Below are 22,244 nucleotides of genomic sequence, written 5' to 3' on the forward strand. Positions count from 1 at the left end.
GCTCCACAGTATGATCCGATTCCACTTCTGGGCCATTCCCGATTTAGCGCAGCCCTGGCAAGCCTTTGATCCCTGACAGTTCCACTCCATCGGCGCCCCTGCCCAATTGGAGCCGTCGCATTTGTCGTACCACCAATCCTGTGACGGCGACCGCCTTCCAAGAAGCTCCATCGCCAGGCAGCTGAACACGGACGTCGGGGAAAGCCGGTATTAAGCACGGTGGAGTGCGACCACGCCATGGGCTCATGGAATCAGCCCATGGCCAGAGCGAGCACGATATTTTGCGAGAATTCCTGCAGGGAGGATCGGGATGGAGGGAGTGACGTAGAAGCCGGAAATGGGGACTGCGTATTAAAAGAGAAGCATGGGGCCCATGTTTGCCGGTGGGTTTTTTCAATTTTCGATGGAATAGCAGTTGAGATTTTCGCTTTGGATTTGGATCGACGTCCCAAGACGCTTTTTGCTTGTCCTCCATCGAACTGTGAACGATTTAGCACTTTTTCTCCCGACAGCTGGATCTGAAGTAGCACTTTCTACGTCACGCCCCAGAGACATTCGCTCATTTGCACAATCACACATCGTCAACCCCGCGAACTCGCAGTTGAGGCATCATGGCAAACAACGGCAACCCCCCACCGATGGCACCCAAGGAGGCCACCGCCAAACCTCAAACCCGCACCCGCCACATCAACCACATTGATCGTCAAGATCTCTACACCGACCTCGAGGCCAGGATTCGTTATCTCCACAGCTTCCTTGATTTCAACAGTGGTTAGTTTCTCCCAGTGAATATTGACGTTTTTTCTTTTTTTCTTTTTTACTCGTCTTCCTCAGCGCATGCTCTAACAAAGACCTCGTCGCGTCATAGGCGATATCGAGGCCCTCATTACCGGCTCGAAATACGTAAAGGCCCTCATCCCCGCCGTCGTCAACATCGTCTACAACAAACTCCTGTCTTACGACATCACAGCCCGCGCATTCACTACGCGAAGCACGAGTTTCGAAGGTCCTCTCGATGAACAGCCCGATGAGAACAGCCCCCAGATTCTTCACAGGAAAATGTTCCTGAGGGCGTATCTGAGCAAGCTCTGCACAGACCCGTCGAGGATGGAATTCTGGGAATACCTCGACAAAGTTGGGTATGTGCAAACCTTTTTGCCCCCTCGTTTAATTATTTCACCATAATTTTCTATTCTATTCTAAGCAATATACTGACCCCTCCTAGCATGATGCACGTCGGTCTTGGTCGCGCCCATCCCCTTCACGTCGAGTACATCCACCTCGGCGCCTGTCTCTCCTTCATCCAAGACATTCTCACCGAGGCAATTCTCTGCCACCCCCGCCTTCACCTCCAACGCAAGATCGCCCTCGTCAAGGCCATTGGCAAGGTCATCTGGATCCAGAACGATCTCATGGCCAAGTGGCACGTCAAGGACGGCGAGGAGTTCATCCAGGAGAACGCCGAGATCGTCATCGAAAAGGAAGGCTACCTACACGGAAAGAAGATGCTCGACGAGGAAGATATGGCTGAACCGGTCGGAGCGCCGACCACGTGTCCATTCAGTGGGATGGCGAAGGGCATGTAAGGATTGAAGGTGACTGGTAATAACCGGCCTGCTGCGTAGGCACCGAGCGCGCAAGCACCGGCGTAATTATAGACTGCATTGCGGTGAGGAGGCGGTTTGCCCTCCTCCCTTTTTCGGTGTTGCATCCATGGCGTAAGGCGTTTGATGAGGTTGGACCACCACGACATCGTTTGCGATAGCATCTCCCAATAAGAACTTTCATGTATTGATATCCCCCCGGTTTACTCGTTACTGAGTTTCATACATCTCCATGAGCATGCCCTGCCCTCCTAGTTTGCCTGCTTCGTGATATCTGTCAACCCGTAGACCGACGCGAACGGCGTTCGACATGGGCATCAATAATCCTTTGGCACTGGAGGAATCCATGCCGTACCGAGGTTAACCACGATGCTAATGACACCGAGAATCCACAGAGACGTGTGGTATGCCTTTCCAAAATGCCGAAAGATGACAGCAAATATAACCCCACCCAAGTTTCCAGTGGCTCCAACAAGGCCTGAAAGTACACCTATATACATCATCTACGTATTAGCAGGACGCCGTTGACTGGAAGGACTTTGACAACATACCGTTCGATGAAGGAAAAACGTGCGGGACAACTGCAAAGCTAGCTCCGTTCGACGCATCCATGAAGAACGCAAGGCCTGCGACGAGGCCGAACATAGTCGGCTGGTGATGAGGGTCCGACAGGCCAATGGCAAGCTGGAAGACACCCATGACGACACCCAGAAAGCACAGCCAGAGCTTCTTGCACCAAACAGACTGGGTGTACTTGTAGATGATGTCACCGATAATGCCTCCAGCAGGCCGAAAGAGGACGTTAAGCAGACCAAACATAGCCGCCCAACGGCCAGAAAGGGTTTGGCCGAGGTGAGGGAAGTTCTTATAGTAATATGACCCGATGATAGAGTTAATCGCCAGCTCCCCCCCTGCAGTTCTACGTTAGCATATGACAACGAGGTTGCCCGGACCGATTAAGAGCTCACCAAAAGAACAGGCGTATGGGACCGCCAGCGCCAGAGTCTGTAGTGAGAAGGCTACTTGGAGAGTTTTGCGGAAACTAGGAGCAGCAACCAACTCCCCCCTGGGCAGATCAATTTCAGTGCTACGTGCCTGGAGAATAGATTCGGCTGGTGACTTTTCAGGATCCTTGTATCTCTCTTTGGACTCCCCCGGATGCAGAGTGGCCACCTCGGAAGGAGGAGTTGGAGGAAGGCCTTCAATGACAAGGTGACGGTCGGCCCACTTCCCAGTCGGGGTATCATCACAGAGGAGAAGCATTCCTGCGGCGGTCGCGGTAACAATAACGAATGGGAGTACGAAGGCCACCCTCCACGCCACATGAGGAGTAAGGCCCTGGGAATGGACAAGGGCATCGAACAAGGCTGGCATGACGAAGCTTAACCTCAAGTCAGCGATGTGGTGACAGAACAGCAGCACGAAGGAGCCAACTCACTAGGTTATTCCACCTCCAGCGTTACCCCAACCTCCCGCAAGTGCATTGGCAGTCCCAACGACATTCTTGTCGAAGAAGCCGGTGCACCAGACCTGGCATGGGACGAACGTTCCACCCAAAATACCAACGAAAAACCGAATTGCGATTAGGCCCATGGGATTCTTCACGGTCGTAGCTAGGGCTGTGGGGACAGCACCGCACAGCAGGAGACCGGCGAAGACGTAACGCGGTCCATATCGGTCGCAAAGAGGACCGGTGACAAGGCGGACAAGAAACCTGAGCATTCAATATCGTTAAGGCCTAGGTTTGAGCTATCAATGTTTCCTTGGACGAAACGTACGTTGCGAGAAGTGCCACAATGTTGGAATTGGCAACGTCAGCCTGGGTCATTTTCAAGTCCTCGCGTATGCTAATGGTCAACTACAAGTCAAGGTCAGAAATCTCGAGAACCTTTGGAGAAAGATGGGGGGGAACCACGTACCAATGGCGGAAAGGCATACCAGGATAGGAATGCCACCATGAACCCCAGCCATGAAAAGAAGAAGACACGTCCATAGCGGTCAATCGGATTGAAAACCGGGACCGATCTTGCTTTGAGAGTGATGGGATTGACCTCTGGAGACCTGACGAGGTAGCGGAGCTTAGTCGACAACATTGCGACCAGTAAGTACGATAACAGCGGCCCGCAAAATCAGAAATATGTGAGAAACCAAGCAGACGTATCGTTTCGAATACTGCTAATGCTGGTGAATTTTTTTTTTTTTTAGAAAATATAATTTTGTTGCCAGAGCCGGCTTCGATGCGGGAGAAGCCATGGAGAGATATAGCAGATCGTTCTTAGGGGAATCGATATATGCCCGTTTTCCTTTCTTAGGAGCAAAATTCAGCATTGGCTCGAGATAGTGATATCTTCAATCGTAACGGGCGTCAGGATCATTCAACCCTGCGTACTGCAACTTCACCCCAATACCGAGTAAGCCAGAAAACTTGATATGATGGTCGCCAAGTTTGCTGATAGCGATTGCTGAGACGTCCTAGACCCGGCGAAAAGAGCATCTCCAGAGCATCTCCGCGGAGATGGGCTTTTCGCGGGTTATAATATTGAGAAAAAAAGGCCTTATCTGTAGGACGGAAGCAACTGTTATCTCCCGTAGGAAGAACAAGGTTGAAGAGCGCCCGTTCAGGGTTGCGGTGTGGGGAAGATAAGAGGCTAGGCACCCCAGCGGTATCGGCTGGTCGATAAGCTTCACCCCCGAGCCTACGCCGCAAAGGGATCTAGGTGAGACGCAGGTAGATCATGGGCTTATTGGAGGGCCAAACTACGCGTCACCTTTGCCCATACGGATCTGCATCGCTCGGGTCGGGACAAGGAGGCCAGGGAGTGGGAAATTGCTATCACCGAATGAGGTTATCCGCCTTATCTCTGCCCATGTCATGTGACTCCCACACTCTCTTCTCGCACATGTAGTGAGATCGGATCGTCAACTCACATAAAAATAAATAGGGTATGTATGTGTCTTTGCCAATCGGGCGCGTGGAAAACGCATTGGAGGGCAAGAATTAATTTGAATCAAGGGGCACTTTGCACATGAAGATAAGACCCCCACGCGCCTTCGACCGCCAGTAGCCCAGTATCGGAAGTTCGGAAGCGGGATCGTCTCGCCCCGTCCCATCAATTGTGATCGGTCGCCTTCTCACCGGCCCGGGAATATTAACAATGTGGCCGGGGCCGCTTGGCACTTTTGTTTCAAGGGATGGACAGTATTGAACAAGGATAAATTACATATACGTCGATCTAGCTACAAACTTAATAACTTGCTCATGTTACACGTACATGTTGATCACCAGCTGAGGGATACAGTAGACAACGCCGGCTTCCGTACTTCCCGGGGCTTCCTGCCCCTCCGCCCTTTCCCGCAGTTGCCTAGTTTCTGATCCAGTCTCTCAAATGGGGCGCAGCTTTCTTGCTTGGTCGTCTTCCACCTCGACGTTCCCAGGAGTGCATCCAGTTCATCAACAGGGGGGAGTTTAACGTAGACCCATCCATCGTCCCTCCCCTCGACGGGGAAGGTCGCAATGTTCATAGAGTCATCGTTTGAGCAACGTCCAGCCTCCTCACCATTCAACTCAAAGTTACGCTTATGATACGGGCATGACACCCAGTATTTCCCGTTGTCCTCACCAACGAGACCATCGGAAAGAATAAAGGCTCGCTTGTGAGGACACATTTGCTGGGATGCGTAGTAGCCACCCTTGACCTTGAATATCGCCAGTTGGGTGTCCCCACGCTTCACCTGTGCAGAGGGGAAGTTGTCAAAGTGATTCGCTTGAATGAGAGGTTGCCAAGATAAGCTTGACCATTGGTGAGTCTTGAAGTCCTCGCCGGCTGGCTGGCTTGACCAGTATGTGGGCCGTTCTTGATCCCTCTCGGTTATGATCTCGACAGTCTCAACCTCCTCGTCCGTGTTGTCAAACTGTCGGAATGCCTTTTGTCGTTCTGGGTCATTGAGGATTTCAGTCCACTCACAGAAATAACTGCCGACAAGGTCTTGCATTTGTTTCTCCATATGCAACCCGATGCCGAGCTTGTCATCGACGACTACTTCGCGAAGATAGTCAATGCCGCCTGGCAGGTTTTCGATCCACCGAGCAGTCCGCTGGAGCCGATCTGCCGTACGAATGTAAAATATGATGTATCGATCTAGGAGAGAGATAACATCTTCCGGCGGCACGTCTTTTGCCAATAGCTCGGCATGTCGGGGCGTAGCACCTCCGTTGCCACCAACGAATATGTTGAACCCCTTCTCGGTTGCAATGAGACCGAAACTATATGGCAGCGTCAGGACTGTGTGAATGAAGGGATGCATTTTGGGATTTTGTCGAAGCGAGCTTACTCTTTACTTTGGGCCTCGGCGCATTCTCGAACACAGCCCGAGACACCGCCCTTCAGCTTATGAGGTGCACGTATGCTCTTGTATCGTTCTTCGACACGAATGGCCATTCCGACACTGTCGCCAATTCCATATCGGCACCAAGTCGATCCCACGCAGCTCTACTGACAAGTTAGCAGGAAGCCCAATATCGAGGTGGCGAATTAATTCACTTGCCTTGACGGTTCTCAATGATTTTGCATAAGCGTGACCACTTTCCATTCCGGCATCGACCAGTTCTCCCCAGATTCCCAACAAATCTTTCTTCTTCGCGCCAAAGAGATCTATCCGTTGCCCGCCCGTAATCTTACAGTAGAGGTTGTGCTTTTCGGCAACCTTGCCTATGGTGATCAGCTGGGCCGGGGTAATCTCGCCTCCGGGAATACGCGGGACGACGGAAAACGTGCCGTTCCGTTGGATATTGGCCAAAAACCGGTCGTTCGTATCTTGGAGATGATGCTGCCGCTTCGACATGATGTGTTCATTGAATAGGCTCGCCAAAATCGACGCAACTGTTGGTTTGCAAACCTCACAGCCGAGAGAGCCGGGGTTGTTCCCTGCCTCTTGCATAACGGCCTCGAAGGTTTCGATCTGCTTCACCGCAATGATATTGTACAAATCCACTCTCGAGTAAGGAAAATGCTGGCATACTGGTAGCCTCTCGTTATTAATAGCTCAATTAAATCCATTTAACCTTTGCTTTGGGGAGGGGACCGACACTCACAGTGGTTTGAGACTTCCCGTCCTAAATCTTTCAATGTTTTATTGACGATGCTCTGCACCAACGGAAGGCAGCCACCACATCCAGTACCTGCTTTGGTGCAAGACTTGATGTCGGCAAGGCTCTTGCAATCGCCGGATTGTACCGCTTGGACGATATCACCCTTGGTGACGTTATAGCAGGAGCAGACTTGGGTGTCATCAGGGCTGTCTTTGACGTTAGCGGTTGTCTCTACCGGTAATAAAATGGGAACAGTTAGAAACTTACAGATCGGACCCGTCAGGATCTGTGTCCGTCTTGGCACCTAATATGAACTGACTAGGCGGGACCTCGAGTGGAGTACGATTTCGTACCATTTGGGCAAGTTTTGCATAATCGTTCGTGTCCCCAATCATCATCCCGCCAACTAGATACTTGCCATCGAGCGTAAACAGGTACTTTTTGTAAACGGCACTGAAGGGATCCTTGTATGTTAGCGCCTTTACTGGCGGTGCTCCACGGCCGCCGTCCTCGAGTTCTTCCCCTGGGACTGTTCGCCTCAGACCGTTAGGAAAGCTGGGACCATCTCGGTCGGCGAAGAAGTCTCCAAAACTGGCGACGTCTATCCCGAGCAGTTTCAGTTTCGTGCTTGGGTCAATGCGGGTGAATTTTCGTGGCTCTTGGAAGCGACCTTCTGTAAGGTTGAAGGAGAGAATGTCGGCCATCTCGACCCCAGGGGCAATGATGCCGAAGGTCTGGTCTTTCCAACACGAACAATCACCAATTGCATAAATATCGCGAACAGACGTTTGCAGGCTAAGCATTTCGAATTAGTATGGAAGATGTAGACTGTCCTTAGGACATTACTTACTCTTCGCCGACGACAAAGCCGCCGGTCCTCGGACCGATAAGGATGCCAGCACCGTCCGCAAGCTCGTCTCGAGGTCTCACACCGATCTACATGGATCAGGAATATTGTCAGTACTGACTAGGTATTTCTTACCTCAACATGAAGGAAAGGAGACCTTACCGCAAAGCAAACACAGCTGCAGCCCAGCTTCTCACCGTCCTCAAATGTGACGCCAGTGACATGGTTACAGTCGTCAACATCAACAGCTGCGATTCGCTTCTTGTGCTTAACGTCGAGACCTAGCTCCCGTACCTTTTCCGTGACCAGGTGACCGGCATCTGCGTCCAATTGCCTCGCCAGTAGATATTCGTTTCGATCGATAATCTTGACGGACGAGAACGCATCGAGATCCATCATGGCTTTGGCTGCCTCGAGACCCAGTAGGCCACCCCCGACAGCAACGCCTACCGAACCTTTGTTTCGCGTCGAGAAATCTATTAAGGCTTCTAAGTCTGCAATCGTTCTGTATACGAATACGCCTGTAGCGTCGTGTCCCGGGGTATACTTTGGCAATACCGCATCTGAGCCGGTCGCTAGAACCAAGATATCGTAGGGGATTATGTCGCCATTAGTGGTAGAGATGTATTTGGCCTCGGGGACGATCCTTGTCACTCGGGTGTTGAGGTGGTAGCTCAGCCAACCATCCCCAAAGGACGAATACTTTTCAGAGTGATTAGTGAGAGTTTCGTATTGGTTATAGGGAGATAGGAGAACATCGTCATACCCATTCTAGAGGGTTGAGATAGAGATTTTCTATCACGCGGTGATCGAAAAACGTTGACAGACCCACGCGGTTATACGCTAGGTGAGACTCCTCTCCAACGACAGTAATATCGTATTCTCGCCGCTTCGCATCGAGCTTTGTCAATTTCTCTCTTTTTGGATTTTGTGTTATTAGACCTTTCCAATGAGGTTCATCTTCGAAACATGAGGAGACCTACATGAAAGCCATCGCTACCATGCCCAATCCCACTACCACCAGGCGTTTTCTTCGGTACCCATTAGCGTTGTTTTCCAACGACCGATTCATTTCGTCTTTCCTCCGGCCATTCATGGACTCAATTCTATGTTCGCCGTTCGTGTGGGAGGTTGTGGTATACTCGTCACCGTTTCTGGTGGCGTGGCCGTTTTGCACGGAGCCGTTCGTAGTCTCCATTTCCGTGTTTAAAGAGTAACCCCGGACGGATACGACCGAAACTATCAGACAGCGGAGTTCAATTTTGGGGATGAATGGGGGTCCATTTAACGAACGGGTTCAGGAAGCAAGCAGATCATTTAAGAGTTAAGACCAAGTTTCCCAAGGTTCGCCAGGTCATTTCTAAGGGCGTCATGGTCTGATAATGCCGAGCCGCGCCTGAATGTAATATAAACGAACTCTCTCAATACCTTTGCATAATGGTGTCCATTGCAATCTCTGAATTACAGATGCTCATAACAACTTCCCGGCCGGTCTCGTCAAGAAACGCCGACTGGGCGACGGAGGTGGATGATCGAGTCGTGCCATGGCGGGATATGATTGGCTGAAGACCATGCAAGATCTATTCATGCTGCGCCCGCCCATCCAAGATAAGCTTTCTTTTCCTCCTGCGGGTTAACGTGCCGATCTAGTTCACGCAAGCCAGGGGAGTAAGATAACGACGCAGCGATAAGAACGGAAGAGCGGGTCCTTGATAAGAATGGTTTCCCTGTTTACATTCCTTGTGATAGGTAGAAATATAAATACTGTTCCTCTCCTCCGCGGAGATGTCCAGATTTTCTCGAGTTTCCAGTGTGAGACGTCGACATCAATCCATCTTCCACTCTACGATACGCCCGCAAACAACACGATCCGAGATAAGGGAAGCCAACGCATCGATTGCGGCAATTACTCTCGATTACCTCTCAATCTCTCTTATCTATAAGCTCATCCTCCGCGGAGATCGGTTCGAATACGACCAGTTCTTTAGATCCGACCCCCATATTGTCCCCAAGAGTAGAGACCGACTTGCCGGCTTCTGAGAGTGATTTCAAGGGTTATTGTCCATTGCCAACGGAAGCTGAGAAAATGAGCACTCCTCCATTGGACCCGTGAGGTTTAGTTGGTTCGGTTTAGCGGTACCTCGTAGACCCACACTTGCAGTTTCTGGCTAGTAAAATGGCGTCAATCAGAATTTTTGTGTGTCGTCCGATCGACTTCTTCACTTGAGTCGATACGATTCGCCTACTCGGCATGTCTCCACGCCCAGAACTGATCTGTCTACTCTACACCTTTCGGCACATTTGGACGTCGCACAGGTGGTAATTAATGAGTTGCTTCCTCCAAAATTTTGTTATGTGGCCATGAAGCCCTTCATGATCCATGTTGTTAAAAGTGAGAGCGCCACTTCGCAAACCTGGTGACAGTCGCCACGACCCCTTCTGCCTGCCCCCGATATCTCCCTCCTGAACCTGAAAGTATGGCTGTTGTAAACACCCTCCGCGTCAAACTGCCCTCGCCCCCGTCCGGACCAGCAGCCTCGAGTGTACTTGACAAAGACAAGGATACACCAGACAGTCATGTCGCGCGTGATGGCCGCCTCATCCGACTAACCGGTGTCCACCCCTTTAACGCTGAAGCACCTCTAACGGCGCTTTACGATGAAGGTGAGATAACTTCCCGTCATGAATCATCTTGTAGGCTAGCAACTTATTTCTTTCTAGGTTTTCTTACTTCAGTGGATCTCTTCTATGTCAGGAACCATGGCCCTGTACCCCAGGTTCTTGATGACGACGTGCTGCCATGGGAGATTAGTGTGGAAGGGTGCGTTTAACTTTGAGAGTTATGTGGCACAATATATAGAGCTGACCAGTTCATAGACTCGTGGAAAATCCATTTACGATCACACTAAGAAAGCTCGTCGAAGAATTCGAACAAATCACACTCCCTATTACCCTCGTCTGCGCTGGGAACAGGCGTAAGGAGCAAAACATTGTGCGGAAGACCAAGGGATTCTCGTGGGGCGCCGCAGGATTGTCCACTGCTCTGTTCACCGGCACTCTTATGGCCAATGTTTTGCGCAAAGCCAAGCCACTGCGAGGTGCAAGGTACCTCTGCATGGAAGGCGCTGACAAGCTTGTGCGTGTTGCGAATCCCCTCTAGTCCTACCCGATTCTTTCTCGTCCTCAGTATTTGCTAACATCAATTCAACTAGCCAAATGGGCATTATGGCACGTCAGTTAAGCTAAACTGGGCCATGGATCCAAACAAAGGCATCATGCTCGCGCATGGAATGAACGGTGCCCCGCTTAGGCCGGACCACGGCAGACCACTCAGAGCTGTTGTCCCGGGGACCATCGGCGGTCGCAGCGTAAAGTGGCTGAAGAGGTTGATCGTGACCGCCGAACCCAGTGATAATTGGTACCACTACTATGATAATAAAGTCCTTCCGTAAGTGTGATATCCGAACCCTGTCAATAGGATCTCAGCTAACTCTGTATATAGAACCGTTGTTACGCCTGAAATGTCGGCAGCTGAGCCGGCTTGGTGGCGGGACGAGAGATATGCGATCTATGACTTGAATGTTAACTCCGCCGTTGTGTATCCGCAGCACGATGAAGTGATAGACCTTACCTTACCGAGACAAGATTATCCACTTCGGGGATACGCATACGGTGGAGGCGGACGTCGAATCACTCGCGTTGAGATATCACTTGACAGCGGCAGATGTGAGCAAAGTCCCGAACTCCGTCGTGTGGTAATTTCAAGACACTAATCCCATGCCAGCATGGAGGCTTGCTGAAATCGATTACCCCGAAGACCGGTTCCGCGAAGCCGATATCGATATGTTTAACGGACGGCTCGACGTGTTTAGTAGAGAAACTTGCTTCTGCTGGTGTTTCTGGACGTACAGCGTTTCGATCCTTGAGCTGCGGAATTCGGATAGCATACTCGTCAGAGCTATGGACGAGTCCATGATGTGTCAGCCCCGAGACATGTACTGGTCTGTCTTGGGAATGATGAATAACCCATGGTTCCGAGTTACCATCGAGAAAGGGGACCAGTGGATCCGCTTCCAGCACCCGACGTCACTTCTACCGGGGACATCCGGATGGATGGACAAGGCGAAGAAGGCGGGTGGAGACTTGCTCAATGGTCGCTGGGGAGAGAAGGGAGCGGGCTTGGAGGAGCCGCTTACACCACCCGTGGAGCAAGAAATCCAGATGACGAATCCGGATTCTACAAGGCTATTTACGTTGGAAGAGTTCAAAGGCGAGACTTCCCAGGAGAAGCCGCTGTTTATTGTGGACGGTCACGTTTACGATGGGACGGCGTATCTTCAGGACCACCCAGGCGGTGCTCAAAGCATCCTGACATCAGCTGGTTCAGACGTCACGGAGGACTTCATGGCAATTCGTAAGGAGATGAGGTCCCCAAGTGTCAGAAATTCCGCTGACGATTGACACAGACAGTGAAAATGCCAAGGCTATGATGCGCCAGTACCACGTTGGAAGGCTCGATCAAGACGCGCGGAAACGCCTCGGAGCTTCAGCCAACGAGGGCGAGTTATTGGCCTCAAGATCAGAGTTCCTGCACCCCAAGCATTGGGCAAAGGCTACGCTCGGACATGTCAAGACCTTGTCCCACGACACAAAGCTCTTCAGGTTCATATTTGATGAGCATCAAACGGTTGGGCTCCCAATTGGTCAGCACCTCATGCTGCGCATCAAAGACCCGATAACAAACGAGAATATCATCCGGGCATACACGCCTGTCTCTGAGGGTATCCAGAAGGGATCAGTTGATCTTCTCATAAAGCTGTACCTCCCCACACCAGTCTTGGCAGGAGGCAAGATGACGACTGCCCTTGACAAAATTGAAATAGGCATGGAAGTCGAGTTCAAAGGCCCCATCGGCAAGCTCGAGTATCTTGGCCGCGGCCAGGTTACCATCAGCGGAGTCCATCGCAAGGTTTCGTCCTTCGTTATGATATGCGGAGGAAGCGGCGTGACCCCAATCTTCCAGGTGTTCCGCGCCGTGGTGCAAGACCCTGAAGATACGACCTTCTGTACCGTGATCGACGGAAACAGACTGGAAGAGGATATTCTATGCCGAGAAGAGCTCGATGACCTATCAACCTTGAAGAGAGATAGTTGCAGAGTGATCCACACCTTGACGAGCCCATCTGCAGACTGGACGGGACAACGGGGTCGGATATCAGAAAGCTTGCTGCGGGCGGAGGCACCCCCAGCAGAGGATCGAATCGCTCTCATCTGTGGGCCTGGAGCAATGGAGTCATTTGTGCGAGAGACGTTGAAGAAGATCGGGTGGTCGGAAGATGACATGGTTTTCTTCTAGTTTACATTGGATAAAATTATAGCGGCAGACATGAGCAAGTGCTTGGAGACAGGAACATGACGACTAACATGATTATTTTTCAATTGAAAGAGTAAAATTAAGTTTATTGGTATCATCCCATATGCTCTTGATCCTCGGTTATGGAGCCTCTATATGCTATCTTTTTAAGTCCGTGAAAAATAAGCAGCGTGACAGATGCAACGGGGTATATACGCAAAACAAGAACGCTCAACCAACATCTAACCCATCCATGATTAAATCAACACAAATTAAAACCCTCGTATTAATGCTCAACGCCGCTATGCATATCGGTAGGGCGTCTTTTCCTGCTTTGATGAGGGTTCTTCGTTGGGTGGAGGGGTTACCGACACAGCTGGGACGGGGATTGGCGCCACCGGCACGGGTTCAGCGAGAGACGCAGGTCCGGGGCTTACCGGAGACACGTCGCCCCTGGGGGATGTGCTTTGGTCAGGCGACGGCGTGGGTCGCGAGGGAAGGGGTGGAAGGTCTCGGTTTTGCGCCGCGCCTGGAGCAAGAGCTTGGTCCCCGGGTAGGGCCACGGGTGGAGGGGGCACAAGCACTTTACCATCGCGCTGGGTTGGAGGAGGAATGCCGGCCATGCCCGGAGGGGGGCCGATTATGTATCCAGGAGAGCCATCTTGTTTCCTCTTGCCCCTCCAGCAGCACAAGCCCCGGCGGCGACAGCAGAACAGGGCAAGACTGATGATGATGATGATGACAGCGACGACGGCAATGCAGACGCACACAATCACGGCAATCACAGCGCCGTTGCTACCACCGCCCCCAGGAAATGAATCGGTTCCCCTGTCTCTGTCCCCGTCCGAGGAGCAGTCTTGGCTTTGGCACCAGTTGGATGCAAGATCGGATTCAGGAATGTAGGCGCCGTAACTGGCAAAAGGTACGATGGTGTCGTCGGAAGAGGTGGCTTCGTCAGGGGAGCGAGAAGGGGCGAATCCGACATAGTTGTTGTAGTTATCAAACACCACGTAGGTTCCCTTGAGAACGCTGCTTCCGAGATACCAGTTGTTCGATGAGTAGGTGTAGTCGTCGCCATAGTCATAATAGTCATCGTCACCGTTAGTTATGGTTTGAATACCGAACATGCAGGTATTGGTTCCGTTGCTCTCGCTGAACCCATCCAGAATGCCCGAGTATAATGCCCTGGGTAGAATAAGATCGCGAAGAGGTATTCGCAGGACAATTTCGTCATCTTGGCCCAGGCCGAAGACTAGCTCCTTGGTGGTGTCCTCGGCCCCGGAGCAGGGAATGGTGGCAAAGTTGGCAGAAGGCTGTGCTGAAGCGCCGGCCAGGCTCCAAATCTTCCGGGCGAGGGTGGATGGCAGGTTGGTCAAGGGCGACGAGGGATCGATGTACACGTATGGTTGGTAGAGAGACAGTGCACTGATCACAGGCTCGGAGGTGACGGCGTCGGAGGATTCACTGACATTGAGAGAATTGAGGGCGACGCTGAAACCGGAGTACGAGTAGGACCTGGTCCGGCTCAGAGTCTTGATTGTCCCGGTGAACTTGGATGTGTCGACGGCACCGAAGAGAATGTTGCCGGACTCGAGACTGGGGCCGTCTACTGAAAAGCTGTACCCTGGCGACGAGATGATGCCCGCATTCGTGAGTTGTTGAAGAAAGTACGCTTCGTCCGAAAGACCGCTGGAAGCTGCGGCTAGGCCGAGGACGCCTTGTGCTGAGTACCCAGACCCCGAGGTAGCTAAACCCAATGTCATGTCTTTAATCTCAGTATCACCGACCCGTACGGTGTCTCGAAAGTAATTTCCGTAAACCGAATCGGTCCTGGTTGAAGAATCTTGGAAGGAACTCGAAGAGAACTCGTACGTGGACGATTGGTTGGTCCAAACTACTGAAATATTAGGGAACCGTTATGACGAAGGCAAGACAAGAGGATGTTTTAAGCTTACGGGCACCGTAGTCGCAATTTCTGACTAGATAGTAACTATCTGAGCAGTACTCGACATCGGGAACCCAGGTATATTTCGAGCCCGTGCTCACTAGAACTTGGATTTCTTGAGGCGGAGTGCCGACCGTGATGTTGACGACATAGTTGGGATAAGGACCGCCGGTTGGGCCCTGCAAACCGAGGGACGCACGTCGCTGGAGGGAAGAGGACTCCGCATTGTCGGTCGCGCGAGAGAAAGGAAGGTTGAGCTGGGCGAATGCAGTTGTCGCGCCCAAGATGGCGCCGGATAAGATCGGCGACCTCATTGCTGGAGGGATGCTAAAGAATGACTGAAGTTGGGAGCATCACGCGACGATGAGCAAACAAAGAGGGGGGGATTTTCACCATCAAAACAGCGGAAACGACAAGATTTAAGGTCGGCGGGTTCGCTTGGGGAGGAGAAATTACACGATGGGTCCAGGGTAACATCGCGTGGCGTGCCTGGCTTTTACAGGCTCGCACAAAATACCGGGTCCTTTTGCTTGGCTCTAATTTAAGCTGCTGCGCACACTACCTCGATGAAGAATAGCCACATTTTCCAAGATTTTGAAATCTGTAAAGCGTGTCCTTCGTCCAAGTATGAGAATATATCCAGGACTGAAATGTCGTTTTCTCTCTTGGTTCGTATCAACGGGGTGCAAAACATCGCCATTTCTCTGTTGATCTTCGTTTGAACGAGACAAGTGCCCCGTATTCTGGGATGGTTGCCTGGAAAGGGACTGCGTGACATGAAATTTTCTCATCCCATTCAGGGGTCGTACGAACATGAGCCTCTGAGTGGCTGAAGTTTGCAAGGGAAGAGCCTGCCAAGCGTGCCCCTTGCTCTGTGCAACGAAGCTTAACTGAAAGCGGCTGGCAGTGGTGAGTCGTGACTCGTGACACACAGATCCCAGCATACCTGTCCTGATCGGGTCCATTTCACGACGCTCACAGGCAGCTGGTAGTGTCTCTTCGGTCGTACACTTGTAACATTCAAAATCCAAGGTTGGCCAGCCGAGCCAGGGAATGAGGTCTAAGGCTCCAGATGCGGGGGGAAAAAAAAATAAGCCGATAGAATTTTGAGTCTGATTTACCACTGATTGTCCGAGGGGATTTTATCCTTCCGTGATAATTGAAAATAATTGCGAAAATATTTGATACCAGTAAAGAGGCAAGGAAAAAAGAATTAACAAAAAAAGCTCGGCTCCGGGATCGAAACCCTATCACCTACGAAAACGATCCGGGGTCGTTTTCTAGCCTGTTGAGTCGTTTGGTCTTGGCCCGCCAGACCATCATGAGTGCAGGCTCACTTGAACAACTCGGCTGGTAGAGTTGCTCTGTAGCGTCGTATATAAAGCTATGTTGGGCTCTATTTTTGGGGAACAATAAGAATGGCGGAAGATGGGAGGGAGGCGGCGTTCCTTCCCTGTCGATGCGGTGTTGAATGGGCAATTCCGGCGAAGCCTCTGTCTGCATATGCTCGACTGCTAAAAAAACCAACAAACTCGGACTGCGATAGGAACTGCTTTTGCAACAACATCTCTTCCGGTTCGTGGGTAACGGCTGTGCTGGGTTCCGACGATGAGAAGAGCCTCGGCATTGCTATTGACCGCTTTGGAGCTGGTATCGGATGAGACGATGCTCCAGTTAGAATCATTTTGTTGTTACTACTTGTTCTTGGAATTTAAATGCTTCGTTCTTACATTTCGTTTTCTGACTAGTACGGCTCGTCTCGGCTGAGCATCAAGACCGATCATTGACGTAGAAGCGAACGGGGAGCGTGTATCTCCCATAAAGCTGTTGCCGTCTCTAAAGCCTTCAAGATCTCATCCTGTCTATAGATGGAATCAATGTTTCTCCCGCCGTCACGTGTCTCGTCTAACCTGCCCAAGACAAAACAAAGCATCATTGTGGCTTGTAGAAACTCGTGGTTTCTAGTGGCGCTGATCTTCCATCGACTACCAAATAAGGGACCACCTGGCTAAGTCTCTTCTTTCATTCTTCGCTGATGCTCTAGGATGGCCAGAGCTGCATCTATGTAGCGTTCGTTCGAGTCGACGCTCTCCTCCGCGGAATGGCCCTTCATGAAGCTGCGTCGGTGGAGAAGGTAGACAGCCATGTGGATGAGGATGTCCAAAAATATTCCGTGGGATAGAAGAGCAGGATCTTCTGTAATCGAGGCTTCGAGCGACTTGTACCGCAGCCATTCGGGTAATTATCGATAGCGGCTTCGAGTCTTACTGCCAACTCCGAAATTGTCACAGGACTTGGTACTGATGCCGCTTCAGTCACGTATATTTCGGCAGAGAATTTGATAACGGCATGTCTCTGGATAACGAACAGGAGCGGCGTGGGATCTCTCAACGGCCGCTCTGGAGGCACCTGAGTATCCCCAGGGCCGATGCCACGATCAAGGAAGTGCGCTGGTGGACGTGCATCGCACTGAGAGTCCTTGATGATGCGTGGTGATCCCATCTGCGTACTCCTAAAGAAACCCGTTTGATACAAGGTTATCCAGGCTCGTCGCCGTAACTCCACTTGAAGAGGTCGTATGATTTCTCACTGGGATGGATCGCGGTGCAGCCCCATGCAGAATGCGAGGCGAATAATAACACCCAGCAAGGCCCAGTTACTTATCTCAATATCGACATTGATGTGTTGCTCGAGGACGAAATTCAGCACCAAAGTTTCGATGGTAAAGCTACTCGGTCTGAGATAATTTCCTGCCTGCAAGCAGTGGACCGTGAGTGCCCGATAGGTCTCGACAACATTCTCGACTTCTAGACCCGTCGGTATCGCCGTTTCAACCACCTCCTGTTGCTGTTGGATGAATGCGGACATGGCCAAGACGCTGAACAACAATCCTATTCACATCATCGGTCCACTTGCTGGATTCGACCAGAAATTTTGCATACTATGGGAAGATAGTTCAGCGAAAGCCACCTCGCGTGGACGGCGAACGTCATGTCATATTCAAGGGGCTAAGTGAGCAGAGTACCAGGGCAAGTCGCTGGCCTCTGTGAGAAATTTGTTCCGGTGTAGAATACCTTGCGTGGAGGCGTCATGGCAAGTGCCTAGTCCCCGGCAAGATACGCGGTGCTAGTGAGTAGGTATATTCTAGGCGCTGGAGGTTCGCAAGCCAAGTCGATATCCAATGAGTTTGATCTCTCGGTGGTGGTTACGGCACCTGGATCAGGAGTGTCCTCAGACAACTCATCTTTGAGTCGTTGGATCTATTGTATTAGTTAGAAAATCCCCTCCTTTTGTCACTTCAGGCTTGATAAACATCTTCTAATATTGCCGCCCAATACGAGCTGCCAGTGTACACATCGTGGTTATCATCAAGACTGAGTACGCCGATGCTATCCGTGGCGCTGGTAGATGGGGCCTGCGAAGGTCTGGTGCCTCTTTCAGATGCCCCTTGACATTGCTTGAAATGGTGGACTCGAGCCTGGTGCCCTGTCCCTCATTTCCATCGCTAGGTTCTCAAGCCGTGCAACTCTCTGCCAAGCCTGATGACGTCGCGTATGAGGGCGGTAGTCAGTATCTCTTCTCTCTGATTCTGAGGTCGTATACGAGCATCCATTCGATTTGTCGTGACAAATGCATGCGCTACATGGCGACTGCCTATCGCACAGAAGCCTGAGAACTATGTGAGGACCCTTGTCCGCGATTGGCGTTGCCAAGAGGAGGCCAACTCACTTCCGTCCCCTGCAGAAGGTGCAGATAAGGACGGGCTTATCCCGTCTAGGGCTCGGAAAGCCCATGGGTAATCCGTGGGTTACGTGACCCATCAGGCCCACGGGTCTCGAAAATGGCTAGTAAGGTAGTAGGTGAAACCCACGGGCTGTCTAGGAATGTATGGGTAGGCAGTGGTGGGTTAGAATCCATTATCAATCAAAGCAACCCACCCGCGGGTTCTATTCACCTATTACCTATTACCCATTATCTGCTATAGTAAGTCATACATAGTTTCTACATATAGATTCTTTCCATGATTTTTTCCAGTTGGAATTCCAACTGGAAAAAATCATGGAAAGAATCCTAGTATAGTAGAATCTATATATAGAATCAAATGGGTTACGGGTTATTTGGGTAACCTGCCCTTAAGTATGGGTACCCTCGAGAACCCGTATGTAATGTTGTAGTGGGTTATGGGTTAGATGGGTAGCCTGCATCGGTTGGTGGGCTCCCAGCCTACCCGCGGGCAATGTTGTAAATGGGCGGCGGGCGGGTATTCCTAGCCCTAATCCCGTCTCTTATTTTGCGCTATCGGGGTCATGTCACGTCCCAGATGCGGATTAACCTCGTACTATGAATAGCACAAGACACACGCTGAAGATATCTTGGCCAGAAAGGTCAAGAGGACTAGATTCAGGTCACGTCTCGTACGTCCGAGTTACTTGATCAAGTGAAAAGATGACGACCCCGCATGCCTCCTACAATAGTTCTGAGAGAATGTGGATACAGATAAGCTTTGATTATTTACTTCCGATTGTCCGTCAGCGTGCAGTCCATTCCATGATTGGGTAGCTCTCATGGCACAGGCCGGAAGCTCGAAGTTAAATGCGATAGTAGATCGTGACGTGCGGGTGAGGTTCCAAGGTCGAAGCGAAATGCACACAGTAACTTGATGCGCTGTGGGAAACGCCTAAGCGTCCCATAACCTATTCAATCCTCCAATAACACCTTTGAGTGGTCTATCGTTACTATCATCCCATATCAGCTCTCCTTTCTCGATGCCAGGGCCTGCCCGACAACGATAATTCGCATAATGCACTCCGCGCTCTCTTTGGTCAACTGCTCCGCCTCCTTTATTGCTTCTTCCAGAGTGGTCGGTTTCTGAAGGATACACGTGTATGCATCGATGCCGACGTCATAATTGATCCTGGCACCGCGGCCAATAGTGCCTGCGATCGCCACAACCGGTAGCCCGAATTGCTTGGCGCGCTGCGCGATTTCTGCAGGGATCTTGCCTCGTGGGGTCTGGTCGTCGATACCACCCTCCGCTGTGATGACGAGGTCGCAGTTGTCAAAGAGCGTCGCGAAGTCGATGTACTCCGAGACGACTTCGTAGCGCGAACGGAGCTGTGCGCCAAGGACACGAAGGCCGGTGCCGAGACCTCCCGAAGCCCCACTTCCAGGCGCGTGGCCGATGCTGCTGTCGCCGAGAAGGCGGCTTGCGACTTCAGCCAAATTGTCCATAGCTGCGGAGAGATGTTCAATCTGGTACGATGTGGCGCCCTTCTGCGCACCAAACACCCGGGCGACGCCGAAAGGCCCACAGAGCACGTTACTCCAGTTTACAGCGGCTTCGAGGACTGTATTGTGTATTCTCTTGTCGACATACGTGAGGTCAATATCAGAGAGGGAACTGAGAGATTCACCTCCCGCTGCGACGGGGAGCTGATTCCCGTCACTATCGAGGAGCCGAGCCCCGAGCGCTTGCAACATTCCCGCACCGCCGTCGCAAGTTCCAGAATCACCACAGCCGATTACGATGCGCTCCGCGCCAGCGTCCATTGCGGTGACGAGCAATTCTCCAACACCGTAGGTCGTCGTAATTCCAGGATTGCGTAGGTGTTCTGGGATGAGACTGAGTCCGGCGGCGGCGGCCATCTCAATGACAGCTGTCTTAGGTGAAAGAGGATCGCTTGATTTTAGTATCCCAAAGAAAGACTTGACGGGGTCTCCTGTCGGGCCCGTGACCCAAGTAGTGTGGAGATCGCCGCCGGTAGCAGCCACCAAGGCGCGGGTGAAGCCCTCTCCCCCATCCACGAGCGGAACTTTGCGGACGGAGGCCTTTGGAAGGACAGCTAGTATACCAGCCTCGATGGAGTCTGCAGCCTGCTGCGGGGACATGCTGCCCTTGAAGCCAGATGGACAGACAAGGACTCTAAGTCCTAGGGCTGAGTACTGGGCCATATTTCAAGAATTTAAGGGTAGGAGAGGCCAATATGGGGAAAGAAAATGGTGAATTAGACGTTAGCTAGGGATCGGGCGTGGTCTCGTAATTTCATGAAGTATATATCAGAGTGTGAGCGAGAGTGATAATGAAAATGGAAAAGAAAAAAGAAGAAGAAAAAGAAAAGGTAGCGACCGTGTAAACAAGCGAATGGAGCGTGGAATACCAAGGTATTGAATCGAGGATCTCGAAAAGCGAATGACGATAGGAAGTTAATGTCTATGAAGTTCTTGGGTCATCCACGACAGTTGAGCTCCTTTAAGTAGTTAAATGGCCATTGTATTCCTCACACAACTAATCTATGCCTTCCTCTCCATAGCCAATATTTCCTCAAGAAATATTTCAAAGGCCTGTCACAGCCTCTTCGGAGTAGATCATGAAGCCACAATCCAAATCGAGGCTACGATTCTCTCTTCATTTTTAGCATTCTCACCGATTTAGGGGCGCAGTTGGGGGTCTGACGAACACACTCACATCACGAGCTCGGCCAAGACGCTACGGGCCAGTTAGTCGACTACCTCACACTCTACTCAGTCGGGAGTTCGACCAAATCACCTCACCCCCGCAATCTAGACCTGGAAAAGATGAGGTCTAATCCGAGTCGAGCAACTGATCACGACGCAACACAACCCCTGCCCGATCGCGAGCTACGGTCCCACACCACCCACACCAAGCTACGCTCTTCTAATGTGATTCGTGTGCAGGGATCATACTGTCTTGGCCCTTTGTTTCATGTTAAAGCAGACTTCGCCAGGACCAATCCCCGCTTCACTTATCGGTCCTGCTACCGAGAAATCTTGATGACGTGGATTTGAGGCGCCAGGACGATTAGCGTGCGAGTCGCGACGCAAGCTGGCATGATTCCCTAGAAATCGATTGCCAAGCGCCAGTAGTGTTGGAGGTTTAAAAATAGACGCGATGGGGGAAGAACCACCGCCCAGCTAGAGTGAGAGCTGCGCGAGACACCGCCTTCAAACTTGCGCAAGCGCCAAGAGTTTATCCAGCTGGCAAGATATCACGCGCACACAGCAAATGCGATTTAGGATATGGACGATTTCTCGTATTTTTCTCGCAGGGAAAAGAAGAGAATAGTGGAAGAGATCAAAGTGGGTTTGCGCTTTCGTGATAGGCTAGGTTCGGAGACACAGCCACGATCCGTGGTCCACGTCAGATGTCCCGCAATTTTCCATGATTGCAACGACGGATATGGTCGTGGTGATGTGATGAAGGTAAGAAGAATTATGCTTAGATATAAACTCTATGAAGCTTGTCGTGCGATGGGAGGGGGAATGCTGTTCCTGTCGTTGATGATATATCCGCCCAAGATGACTGAACCTACCCGAAGCTTTTCGATCCCCCGCAGGCCCGTGTCAAGAACAAGCACACCTGCGCTGGCGCTGGCAAGGTCGCACTC

The 22,244-nt window shown here is 51.4% G+C and overlaps 5 protein-coding genes and 1 pseudogene across 5 annotated transcripts; 2 read left to right on the forward strand and 4 right to left on the reverse strand.

Annotated features, from left to right (window-relative positions):
- Positions 1-611: 611 nt before the first annotated feature.
- On the forward strand, positions 612-1,586 carry SAPIO_CDS10290 (uncharacterized protein; the record flags this gene model as incomplete). Its single annotated transcript, XM_016783901.1, has 3 exons — positions 612-771; positions 869-1,139; positions 1,226-1,586. The coding sequence occupies 3 exons, from the start codon at positions 612-614 to the stop codon at positions 1,584-1,586; spliced, it is 792 nt and encodes a 263-aa protein (XP_016638743.1).
- Positions 1,587-1,921: 335 nt separating this feature from the next.
- On the reverse strand, positions 1,922-3,697 carry SAPIO_CDS10291 (Nitrate transporter; the record flags this gene model as incomplete). Its single annotated transcript, XM_016783902.1, has 6 exons — positions 1,922-2,082; positions 2,156-2,515; positions 2,573-2,985; positions 3,043-3,318; positions 3,383-3,462; positions 3,524-3,697. 6 exons carry the CDS (start codon positions 3,695-3,697, stop codon positions 1,922-1,924), a joined length of 1,464 nt encoding a protein of 487 aa, XP_016638744.1.
- Positions 3,698-4,883: 1,186 nt separating this feature from the next.
- Positions 4,884-8,738, reverse strand: SAPIO_CDS10292 (Nitrite reductase [NAD(P)H]; the record flags this gene model as incomplete). Its single annotated transcript, XM_016783903.1, has 9 exons — positions 4,884-5,868; positions 5,937-6,050; positions 6,103-6,622; positions 6,784-6,899; positions 6,961-7,488; positions 7,544-7,629; positions 7,703-8,242; positions 8,307-8,457; positions 8,524-8,738. 9 exons carry the CDS (start codon positions 8,736-8,738, stop codon positions 4,884-4,886), a joined length of 3,255 nt encoding a protein of 1,084 aa, XP_016638745.1.
- Positions 8,739-10,017: 1,279 nt separating this feature from the next.
- SAPIO_CDS10293 (Nitrate reductase [NADPH]) lies at positions 10,018-12,896 on the forward strand (the record flags this gene model as incomplete). Its single annotated transcript, XM_016783904.1, has 7 exons — positions 10,018-10,204; positions 10,262-10,361; positions 10,418-10,676; positions 10,753-10,988; positions 11,043-11,266; positions 11,325-11,954; positions 12,007-12,896. 7 exons carry the CDS (start codon positions 10,018-10,020, stop codon positions 12,894-12,896), a joined length of 2,526 nt encoding a protein of 841 aa, XP_016638746.1.
- A 299-nt stretch (positions 12,897-13,195) lies between these two features.
- SAPIO_CDS10294 (uncharacterized protein) lies at positions 13,196-15,152 on the reverse strand (the record flags this gene model as incomplete). The annotated part of the gene is made up of 2 exons (XM_016783905.1): positions 13,196-14,790; positions 14,849-15,152. The coding sequence occupies 2 exons, from the start codon at positions 15,150-15,152 to the stop codon at positions 13,196-13,198; spliced, it is 1,899 nt and encodes a 632-aa protein (XP_016638747.1).
- Positions 15,153-19,587: 4,435 nt separating this feature from the next.
- Positions 19,588-20,790, reverse strand: SAPIO_CDS10295 (annotated as a pseudogene; the record flags this gene model as incomplete).
- Between the last annotated feature and the right edge of the window lie 1,454 nt (positions 20,791-22,244).

This window comes from Scedosporium apiospermum, assembly GCF_000732125.1.
Source record: "Scedosporium apiospermum strain IHEM 14462 chromosome Unknown SEQ_SAPIO_0165, whole genome shotgun sequence".
Lineage (NCBI taxonomy): Eukaryota > Fungi > Ascomycota > Sordariomycetes > Microascales > Microascaceae > Scedosporium > Scedosporium apiospermum.